Source organism: Lottia gigantea (assembly GCF_000327385.1).
Source record: "Lottia gigantea unplaced genomic scaffold LOTGIsca_6, whole genome shotgun sequence".
In the NCBI taxonomy this organism is placed as follows: Eukaryota; Metazoa; Mollusca; class Gastropoda; family Lottiidae; genus Lottia; species Lottia gigantea.
The window spans coordinates 1,230,525-1,242,459 of record NW_008710049.1 but is presented as its reverse complement, the minus strand read 5'-3'; the positions used below and the strand labels follow the sequence as shown (position 1 = coordinate 1,242,459).

Sequence of the window (11,935 nt, the reverse complement as noted above, 5' to 3'; positions counted from 1 at the left end):
CTTCCTTGGACAGGATTTTGAACTGAACTTCCTTGAACAGGATGGTAAACTGAACTTCCTTGGACAGGATGGTAAACTGAACATCCTTGGACAGGAATGATGAATTGAACTTCCTCGAAGAGGATTATGAACTGAACTTCCTTGGACAGGATTTTGAACTGAACTTCCTTGGACAGGATTTTGAACTGAACTTCCTTGGACAGGATGGTAAACCGAACTTCCTCGGACAGGAATGATGAATTGAACTTCTTTGGACAGGATTTTGAACTGAACTTCCTTGGACAGGATTTTGAACTGAAAATCCTTGGACAGGAATGATGAATTGAACTTCCTTGGACAGGATTATGAACTGAACTTCCTCGGACAGGAATGATGAACTGAACTTCCTTGGACAGGATGGTAAACTGAACTTCCTTGGACAGGATTATGAACTGAACTTCCTTGGACAGGATTGTGAACTGAACTTTCTTGGACAGGATTGTGAACTGAACTTTCTTTTTTTTCAATTGTAAAAAGTGCCACCATGCGTCATAATAAGGCTCCTCAATCCTTAAATTAACTCATTCAGGCAAACAAAATTATCTGAGCAATATGATTTAGCACTACTACAGACTATCAGTGATCAAGGGTGCTTTTCATTTTTAGTCTTTCTATAAGATTGTCCCACATTTTAATGTTAATTTTAATCAAATAGTAAAAACAAATAGTCTTTAGGTCAACAACAACAATAATAATTTATTAAGAATAATTGACTTACATAGACTTTTACATTTCATTTGACCAGGACTTTCTATTCATATATCAGTTAGACATTTGAATTTGTTATACCAATTTGTATACTTAATAAGTACTGTATAATAAATATGATCATTTGGATTTATGAGTAATTCTCTATTTGCAATTGTTCTTATAATAGAATTCATCACAGAATTACAGTTTCATAATGATGTACGGTATCAAAAAACATTCACAAATCCTTCAATAATTAAGGTAGTTTTAAAAAACATTGCAAGAAGAACTGCAAAAAAAAGTTTGATTGTAATAAAGAAAATTATAATTCTCATAAAGTTATTAATAACAAATGAAGTTCTTAAGCTGAAGGCAAATTAATAGTTTTTCTATAAGGTAGAAAAACCTTTAAAGTCATTCACTGTGTAGCTTTTGTCACTTTATCAGTAAGTTGTGATTCAAATAAATCCAACAGTCTCTTAATTTCTTTAATCTGATTGGCTAATTGATAAACAGGCTCCACAGTTTTGTTCAATTCTTCACATTTTGCCATTAAAGCGTACATAGACTTGATGCTTGTGTCTACAGAATCACAGGTGTAATCTACTGAGTCTTTATATGCACTCAAACAAGCCACCCCTCGTGCAGACATTTTATGCAAGCTTGTTTTCAAATTACCCAATAAAAGGTCAATATTGTCAGCAATGTATCTTGCTTGATTTTCCAATTCCAAAATAGCCGATGGGTCAATAGGTGGAATGTCATCAGGACTTTGTTGAAAGAGACTACTGGCTGATCTTGACCATCCAGATGCAGTTGATGTAGCCATGGACGTACCAGCTGAATTATTACTAGAAAAACTTGTTACACTGCGCACACTTGAACGTCTTGAATTACTGGAACCGGTTTTCGACATTGGACTACTACGTCTTATTTTCTCTTGTAAATCATCTGCTACAAATTCAATTAATTCACCTTTCCGTAATATTGTTCCTTGGGGTAAACTTTTTGACAAGGCTTCCGCCTCATTTAACTTTTCCAGGATTTTTCTGGTTGGTGGAATGACTATGACATCGCTTTGAGTTCTTGATCGAGTATTAGCACCTCCGATTATAGGGGCCGGACGAGGTTGAAGAGGAGCTGGAAGTGAAAGACTATGAGGGCGTGATGTTGAATTTGGATCAATCCCATTATCACAAGGAATATCGTTAACATTTTTCACAGATTCAATGTCATTAATCTGAAGATTTTTAAAAGTGGAAATGTTGGTCTGTTTTTGATCCATGAACACCTCTTGTTCTTCATCAAGGTCAATCAACTGAGGCTGAAGATCATCTTTATCTAAACTCAAACTCTGAGATAATCTAGATAGATCTTTGATAGTTTTTGATCCTTCAGAAGAAACTGGCGAAACTCCTTCTGGATCCATCAATCCAGCCCCTTCTGGAATCAGTTGATTCATATTTTGATTTGATTGGTCAGTCATAGTATCCTTGGCAATTCAAAGGAAGTGTAGGATTACATTGTATTTATACTTCCCATTGTAAGCATTGGCCAGCCTGTAAAGAAAAACACACTTTTAAATCCAAGACTACCAAGAAAAACCAATTCAGACGATATTCAGAATATTTTATTCAATTGTTAACAAGAAAAAGATGAATGATCTAAGAAACATTCACACTCTTTGAAAAAGAAGTGGCTTTTTTAGAAGAACAGGATCTGTTTGGTTAAGAAGAGGAACTTGTCATAACAAATAAAGTGGTTGCCTAGCAAGATGCGCCTATTTCCATGATAAATTTTCACGAATCTGTGTCAAATCGTACCAACTTGTCAAAGATATTGTTGATTTAAACCAACACAAATTCTGACATAAACTGTCACATCTATGGATTCACAAGCCACATTTAAAAAAAATGTATTATTAAAATCAGATGAAATCTTTATAGTCTCTATGGTATTCATAAACAAATTTTGATGCTTTGTTACTAAGTCAAGAGCCTTTACCATAAATTTGTTCAACGATAAATCATTAAAATTGACTTGACCAATATCTTATCAATATAAAAATAATTATGATTTTTGTTCACAAACATTTTGTCGCGTTTTATTAAGTCAAGATAATAACTCAATAACTCTAAAACTGCTCATCAAAATTGTCAAATTCGAACTTTACCAAGATCTCATCAATATAATTAAATGATCACACCGAATTTCATCATCAGATAAGAACTGTAGTCTCTATTGTGCTCACGGAAGGACAGTAATTAACAGTAATTTGTGTTATAGGGCATACCCTCCGTCCCTCCTACAGAAGTACTGGCTTATATCATTAGAATAGACCAGTATGGTGATTGGCTGTGAATTGAAGCTGAATAAATGGCAAAACGTTCCTGCCAGAAAAATACATATGATATTTAGCACAAAATTACATTCTGTAATGTAATATGCCAACCATATCACTTATGTTTACCTTGTTATCTTTTACATGTCACAGTCTCACATAAAATTTTGAACAATGATGTCAAAAGCCATTTTACATTACAGTGGTGTAACCTATTTTCGTGGATATAAGGATTCAACACCGAATTTCGTCAAAGTTAAAAAAACGAAAAAAAAAAATATGTCCTAGATGTTTCCTCAGATATTCTATAAAATAATCAAAATTGGTTTATTTCGATTTTCTTTATGAATCCTTCAGTTTGACCCATATTTCATGAGCAACCAACTCGGCAACGGCGGCAGAATGCGTCACCTATTTTCGTGTACAATGTTTGATCTAAAATAAGTCTAGAAAAACACGTTTTATGGATACCGGGTGGTATAATTAACTTCTCTTAGTATTTATCTTTAATATCAATTCATTATAACTAGTGACAATTCCTTCAAAGAACTACGATTTAAAAAAAAAACATAGTGACTGACAAAATATGATACGTAGCATGATTTATTGCTAAAAGTCACTGAAACAACATAAGAATATGGTCCACTTTGTGTTCCATAGAAATTTTCTGCTGACACGGAATCCGCTAGTTGATCACGTGACTTCATTCGTTGGACTACATTCTAGCAGATGACACTTGGAATTCCGATTACCGCTTGGGATTATAAGGAAATTCGGCCGATAAAAAATGGTGACGTTTGGTAATAAGTGAAATCCACCATTTTGTATTTGACAAAGTATACATTAATACATTTTACCTTGCTTGAAACTACTGGATTCATTGTACTAGCTGATATTGTAGAGAAAACAAACTAATGCGGAGGTCGCGCAAGGTCGCTCATGTAAATTATTAATCATTTCCGGAAATCCACGAATAATAGGTTTCCACGAAATTAGGTTACTTGACTGTATATTGTTAGTAAGCTTACATCATTGAAAAGTTATAAAGGTGTTCTACTGAGAATCTACAAATTTATATATTTAGGCCTACAAAATGAAGGTTAGTCTTCAAGTTTTATTTGAAGAGTTGTGACAATGAACATGAGGGAACATTTTCCATTAATAGAACAGCATTACACACAGTGCACAGTGTTGCTCGAAAATAGTCAACATTTCATTATTTTCATGGCATGCTGAAAATGAAACAATACAGAAACGAGATTCCTTTGCTACACTAAAATTTCAGGATAGTTTTATACTGGATCATACAAACCTTAGTGTTTTTTGACACTTTTGGTAACATTATCAATGTAAATTGCTGATGAATGATAAGGAACAGGCTTGATATTATAAATTTGTTGAAAATATATTTTTAGTTGATTTCCACTGGTCACGTGATTTCCGCCTAATCACGTGTTTAAGAAAGTAGAGTTATGTTTCCTTTGTTACATTGTACGATGGCCCGTTGATGACAAGAAAAACATCACGTTGCACAAAGGTCTATGAAAATTGACACGCTAAGAAACATCGCGTTCGACCTAGCTACACGAATCATACGAAACTTGAAGCTAAACATCTTTCAAGTTATGTAGTAGTCTAATGATCTAGTTCAAAAGATTATACCGTTAGAACAGATATTTATGTGTAAAAAGTCTTTACTAAAGTCACAAGTACTATCATATTGTTTGTTAAAAAAGAAAGTAAAAAAAATATTGAAAAGAAAAAATTTGCACCGATATGCAACAAAAAATATATAAATACCGCCATCGGTCCCTGTGCATATAAAGTGATAAGACCACATACACTTACCATTCTACAGTCATAAGATCGCCTACCCTTACCACACTAGAGTCATAAGGCAACATATCATTACCACCCTGAGACATAAGATCTTATACAAACCTTACCACCCTGGAATCATAAGACCACATACCTTAACCGCCCTAGAGGATGGTAAGAGTATGAGATCTTATGTCTCAGGGTGTAAGGTTTGTGGTCTATTGACTCTAGGGTGGTAAGGTTGTGTGGTTTAATGACTTGAAGGTTGTAAGGATATGTGACCTTTTGACCTAGCGTGGTAGGGATAATGTGATCTTATAAAGCTACGTTTGTAATAGATGTCATCTTAAGGATCTAAGGTGATAAGGGTATGAGATATTATGTCTCTAGGGTGGTAAGGTTATGCGGTCGGTGGTAATGGAATGTAACGTTTTGGCCCAGGGTTGTTAGGGTATGTTATGTCTCTAGGTTAGTAAGGGTATGTGGTCTGGTTACTCTATGGTGGAAAAGGAAATGAGACCTTTGGCCTAGGGTTGTAAGGGTATGTGACATGATGACTCCAGGGTGGTGAGGTTGTGTAGTCTTCTAACGTGGTAAAGGTTTGTCAAACAGCTATTATAATTTTCAGACAACGAATGGAAAGAATTTCTTCTATAATTTTCACATCTCATCAGAATGTTCAAATGGTCACAATCCCTTACCACCTTAGAGTCATAAAACTACAAACCCTTACTACCCTAGAGACATAAGACCTCATATCTTCTCCACAGTAGGTCAAAAGGTTACATTCCTTGAGACATAAGATCACATAACCTTACCACCATAGAGACATAAGATCACATAACCTTACCACCCTAGAGAGAAAGAGGATCACATCCCCTTTCTAACCTAGGACAAAGGGTCCCAATCTCTTACTACACTATAATTCATAGACAGCATACGTTTACCACCCTAGGTCAAAAGATCACATTCCCATACGACGCTTAAGTCTTTAGATCACAAAACCTTACACTTGATTTAAACAATATTTATTACTATGAAAGCATTTGCAATGACATGGTATAATTTACAAACGATACAGAAACAAGCTAAGTAGCCTATATTAATCCGCCTCGTGGTATAAGCAATATTGTAATAAAAATAATAATAATAAACAAGTGAATAAATGAATGAATAATCGTGGGTCCACTGGTATTTTCAATATAATCATTAATTCATAATAATGTAAGTCCGAAATAGCCTTTTCTATCACAGTCTCTGACAGCTCCACCTGGCGTCTGTCGACTGGCAGTTTCCAACTGAAGTCCCCAGAGGCCGTAACAGGGGCACGTATTTCGGATATTGTCTGTTGTTCCTGTGTGTGAGGGTATATATATCAGTTCAATCGTCAATCTCTTTGACAGACTGATGTATGAATGAACAGTATTGAATATAAACTTATTCATATCCTGAGATATATCAGGGTTGCCGTATAATAATACGGACGATGATCTGTAAGTGGAGTGGTTGTTACAATACAAAAGATAATGCTCAGAGTCTTCAAAGATATGACCACATGAAAAACACGCATGAGGAAGAAGAGATATGTGCATTAGGAATTTATGACCGTTAAGTTTGCTTTTACTGTGGCGTAATCTGGTGTGGATAATTTGATTTTGTCGGTTGCCTGTATAGTAATAAATTGAGACGTCAGATTTTTTAATGATTTTCCATGTGTTCCATGAATTTACTGCAGATGGTAGAAAAGACAATTTATAGTTCTTAGTGCGCCATGGGATACTACGTAGCATATTGTTATGCCTAAGACTGTAGGGGTTTAATGCCGATACTTTTTGGGGAATGAAAATTTTCAGATATTGAGGTGTTAATCCATTGAACATTTTATAAAATAATATCAGTTTATGTGATAAGCGACGATTATAAAGACTTGTGAAGCCAGATTCTTTATAAAGAATTTCATGGGACGTTCCTCTAACAAGTCCTGTGATAGTTCTAATTGCGTCTAAGTTAAGTTTTTCTAATTTATTCTATTCGCGTCGTGTAAACTGCAATTATTCCAAAGTACGTCACAATAATCATAGATAGGTAGGATGAATTGTTTGTAGAGGGTTTCAAGTGATTTTCTCGAAAGTCTGTACTTAAGGCTTCTGAGACAATCTATTAGCTTTGAAGTTTTGGATATTAGATAATCGATGTGAGTGGTCCAGGAGCAGGTTTTATTAAAATATATCCCTAAGTGTTTATGTTCGTCAGAGTCATATAAAGTGGTATTATTAAAACGTAAATTGAAGGAAGATGGTTTTACTTTCCTTGAGAAGGTTATGCATTTAGTTTTCAAAGGGTTGAACGTTACCTTCCACCTTTCAGACCATTGAAATATGGCTTCCAAATCATTTTTAAGAATATCACAACTCCTCCCCTCGTCTCCAATAGTGAGATAAAGGGAGGTATCACATGTGATGTCATTAATATATATCAGAAATAATATTGGCCCGAGGACTGAGCCCTGGGGGACCCCAGCTTTAAGCACTTCTCGTTGGGATGTCTGGCCTTTAATTACTACGCTTTGTGTTCTGTCTCGAAGATAGCTTTCTAAGAGTTTCAGAAGATTTCCTCGTATGCCTATTGAACTGAGCTTATGAATAAGACCATTCAGCCAAATTTACAAATATGTAAATAGAATTTACATGTAGAATGGCTACCTTGGGATTGTTGGACTCAGACAGCGAAGATATGGAATTGTGACAGTGTGCTTTACTTTTACCAACAAATCAAAAACTAGTTATCTTAACTATAATAACATCATGATTATCAGAGACAGAAGATCATGATGTTATTATAGTTAAGATAACTAGTATGTTGAAAGATCACAATCTATATAACAAAATCTTACCACCCTATAGTCAATAGACAACATACGTTTACCACTCTAGGACAAAAGGTCATATACCCATACGACCCTGGAGTCTTTAGACCACAAACCGTTACCACCCTAGAGACATAATATCCCATAGCCTTACCATGCTAGGTCAAAAAGTCACATTACCATTACCTAGGGTGGTAAGAGTATGCGCTGTAATGACTCTAGGATGGTAAGGGATAGAGATTTTTAGTCTCTAGGGCGGTAAGGTGACCTTTTGACCTAGGGTGGTAAGAGTATGTTATCGTATGACTCTAGTGTGGTAAGGTTATGTGGTTTATGAGTCTTTTTTTTTTAAAAAATTAGTTGTCTTATGTCTCTAGGATATGTGACTTTTTGACCTAGGTGGTAAGGTTATGTGGTTTAATGATTCTAGAGATGTAAGGAAATGTGACCTTTTGACATAGGGTGGTAAGCGTATGTTGTCTATTGACTGTTGATCCTATTTTTTAAAGATCACATACCTTTATCATGTTATGTGATCTCACTACCCTAGGGTTGTAAGGGTTTGTGATCTCACTACCCTAGGGTTGTAAAGGCTTGTGATCTCATGACCCTAGGGTGGTAAGGGTTTGTGATCTCATACCCTAGGTTGGTAAGGGCTTGTGATCTCATGACCCTAGGGTGGAAAAGGGCATGAGATCTTATGACCCTAGGGTTGTAAGGGTATGAGATCTTATGACCTTAGGGCAGTAATGTTATGTGATCTCACTACCCTAGGGTTGTAAAGGCTTGTGATCTCATGACCCTAGGGTGGTAAGGGTTTGTGATCACATACCCTAGATTGGTAAGGGCTTGTGATCTCATGACCCTAGGGTGGAAAAGGGCATGAGATCTTATGACCCTAGGGTTGTAATACTATGATCTGTACTATGAGTGCTGTAAGGGGGGTAACGTAAGTGCTCTAATGTGAAGGGTAGAGCATGCTTAACCTCACTGTTATGGTCGACGTTTTGTATAGCGACAGGCCTTGTCTTAAGCATGATATCACCAACTACAATCAAACCTTTCTTGTCGCATTTTGGCATAAACATTATTTTAGTAACGCTGGGTCAAACATTAAAAAAATGTAACATTAGGTCAAAGGTTAAACTTTTTGTAACATTAGGTCAAAGGTTAAGCTTTTCGTAACATTAGGTCAAAGGTTAAGCTTTTCGTAACGATAAAATTGAAAACCCGTGTAACGTTACAAAAAGGGTTAAACTTATCAAGTTGAGTCAAAGTATTGTTGTTGATGATGATTGTAAAAAAATATGATTAATTACCAGAAATTATCCACCGGATACTTCCCAGTATTATGTATTTACTCCTTAAACCACTCGGATTTTCGGATTTCCTCCAATGTTATCCTCTGTTCGACTTCAGGATTAAGCATCTGTAAAATTAGCTGCTTTAACTCACTGTTCATGTCCGCTGAAAGTGGGATCAATTGCTTCAATTGCGATCGAACCATTCTTGTCACATTTGAATCGTCGAATGGTAATCGACCAACAAACATGGCATATAAAAGGACTCCCATGCTCCAGACATCTGACTGGAATGGGCTGTACTTCTTTCCCTGTAAGACTTCAGGAGCAGTGTAAGCTACACTACCACAGAATGTCTGGCTGAAAAGATCACTGGTTGTCATTTGTCGGCTGAATCCAAAATCAGCTAACTTGACCTGACTCGTCTGGGTCAAGAGGATATTTTCTAGCTTCAAATCTCGGTGAGCGATTCCTTGTTGATGACAGTGGGAAACTGCAGCAACAATTTGTCTGAAGATTTTCTTGGACTTCTCGGAATTTAGGGAACCGTGAAGACCAACAAATTCTAATAGATCACCTTGACTAGCTAAATCCATAATCAAGTAATACTTGTCGTGTGTTTCAACAACATTATGTAAATTTACAATGTTGTCATGATGGAGACTCTTCATTACACATATTTCTCGTTCGAGGAATTTGTTTGAATTGTCCTTTCGTATAATTTTCACAGCAAGCATTAAATTATCCGAAATTCTCTCACATGAGTAGATTTTGCCACAGGCTCCTTCACCAAGGTAGGCATCGAGTCTGTATCCGTATTGTTCCAAGCTCTCAGAGCATTGGGCGCGTTCGATTGCTAGTGTTGTTTCCATTCTGTATTTTCAGCGGTCACGTAAATGTCATTATGGAGGTCAAGCCGGGCTATATACTAAAATTGTGACCAAAAGTGACCGTGTCACGTCCGTGACCCACGACCGGGTCGTGTCATGTCAGACTATGACCGTGTCAAGTCACAGTGGTCATAACCTAGATCAATTACATCACCGAGTTTAAAAGTCAATTTTTGACATGACCCGGTCATAGTTTAAAGGTCAATCATTTGTATGTGACTTTGATGATCGGGTCAAAGGTTATATAAATCTATACGAGTCAAAGTTCAAAATGTAACCTTTGACGTTACGATATGTTCAACCTTTGACCTAACTTAATCATAGTTTGAACCTTGACCTTTGGTTAGAATTTAGCCTGTAACCTTTGACCGCACTTTAAGTTTAACAGTCCTTTGAACTAACCTAATGATACGTTTGAACTTTGAACTTTGTAAAAACGAGTTGACCTTACATAACGATAAGTTTAACCTTTAACTTTATGATACGGTAAGTTTAACCTTTGACCTAATGTAACCACACGTCATAATAACTGTTACCAGATATAACGACAAGTTTGACCTTTGACCAAATTATAATAAGCTGATTTGAATACAAATGTTTTATTCATGTTTAAATTAAATTAATGTATAGATTCATAGACTTATGAATGATTTCAAATAACAATCCTTTCCACTCCAAGCCAAGGTCCATAACTCCCGCAGCCCCCTCTTGCCAGCATACATTTTTAATATCAGTGCAGTTTCCCAGCATTTTGAGGGAACATGGTGTGCTCTAATGGGTTCACTCGTTTTCTTGTCTGTAAATAACATACAATCTTTACAAGTACTAACGAAATTCTGAACTTTCTCCTTCATATCATGAAAGAAAAAATGAGACCGTAGACGCACTGAACGTAGTTTTATGCTTTCGGTGCGAATCGACCCTTGTCGATTTCCATTAAAGACTGAGCTCCAACCAAATAATTTCTAAATCGACGGAGTCCAAAATCCTGACCAAGAGCCTCCAAATCTAACTGGTTTAGCAGTGCCCAAGCTGTCACCCTGAGCTAACATAGCGCCCAGGCCGGTTAAATGTGCGTCGGTAAATACATATATAGGTTTGTTAAGATCAAAATAACGTAAAAGAACATCTTTACGAAAAGCACTTTATAGATTTCTAAAACACCTCTCGTGCTCACTTTTCCACACAAATCGAACACGGCCTTTCGTTAATTCACGCAAAGGAGCTGATCGACAGGCAAAATTAGAAATGAAGTCAGAGTTTGATTGCATCATACATAAAAAACTAACTAACTGCTCTTTGTTTGTGGGTGCTTTCAAATGTTCCAAAGCTGACACTTTAGAAGGGTCTGGTCGCACGCCATCGGCACCAATTATCATACCCCAGAAGTTGATTTCTTTTTTTCCAAATGTACACTTTGATGGATTCAAAGTTAGACCTGACCTTGAGATTGCCTGCATAACAAGTTCAAGAGCCTCGTCATGCTCCTTGCGATTTTTAGCCGCAACAATTGCCAAAACGCGGATTTAAAGTCCATTTTGGAGAAAATGGTCGAGCCTGATAACTGGGCTTCGATATCTTCTTGTCGTGGTATAGGTAGGTTTGTAGACTGAATAGCTTTATTGACGTTGTGTGCATCTAAAGTCACTCGAATTTCACCAGATGGTTTTGGTGTAATTACAGCACAAGAAATCCACGGTGCAGGTTGGTTTGAGGGATGTTCTTCTATAACATCTTGTTTGATCATTTCATCGATAGCACAGTGAACACGTTCTTTTAGGTGATCAGCTGTTTTATCTATGCTATGTATAGGAAAAAATGTTTCTGCTTTTGGACTGAAATTGATGATTCCAAGTTGTAAAGCTTTGTCGCCAGATAAAATTGGTTCACAGAAACCAGAAATAACATACCACTCAACAGGTACAGAAATAGATCCAAAAGTGACGGAACAAATAGCAGTTCCATGCACAGAGATAGGATTACTCATATA

The 11,935-nt window shown here is 36.4% G+C and overlaps 2 protein-coding genes across 2 annotated transcripts; both read right to left on the bottom strand.

Annotated features, from left to right (window-relative positions):
* Positions 1–1,183: 1,183 nt before the first annotated feature.
* Positions 1,184–1,726, bottom strand: LOTGIDRAFT_86499 (hypothetical protein; the record flags this gene model as incomplete). Its single annotated transcript, XM_009063723.1, has 2 exons — positions 1,184–1,521; positions 1,615–1,726. Coding segments are annotated over 2 exons (450 nt in total), but the record flags the coding sequence as incomplete, so codon positions are not given.
* Positions 1,727–9,111: 7,385 nt separating this feature from the next.
* LOTGIDRAFT_177466 (hypothetical protein) lies at positions 9,112–9,927 on the bottom strand (the record flags this gene model as incomplete). The annotated part of the gene is made up of 1 exon (XM_009063809.1): positions 9,112–9,927. The coding sequence occupies one exon, from the start codon at positions 9,925–9,927 to the stop codon at positions 9,112–9,114; it is 816 nt and encodes a 271-aa protein (XP_009062057.1).
* Between the last annotated feature and the right edge of the window lie 2,008 nt (positions 9,928–11,935).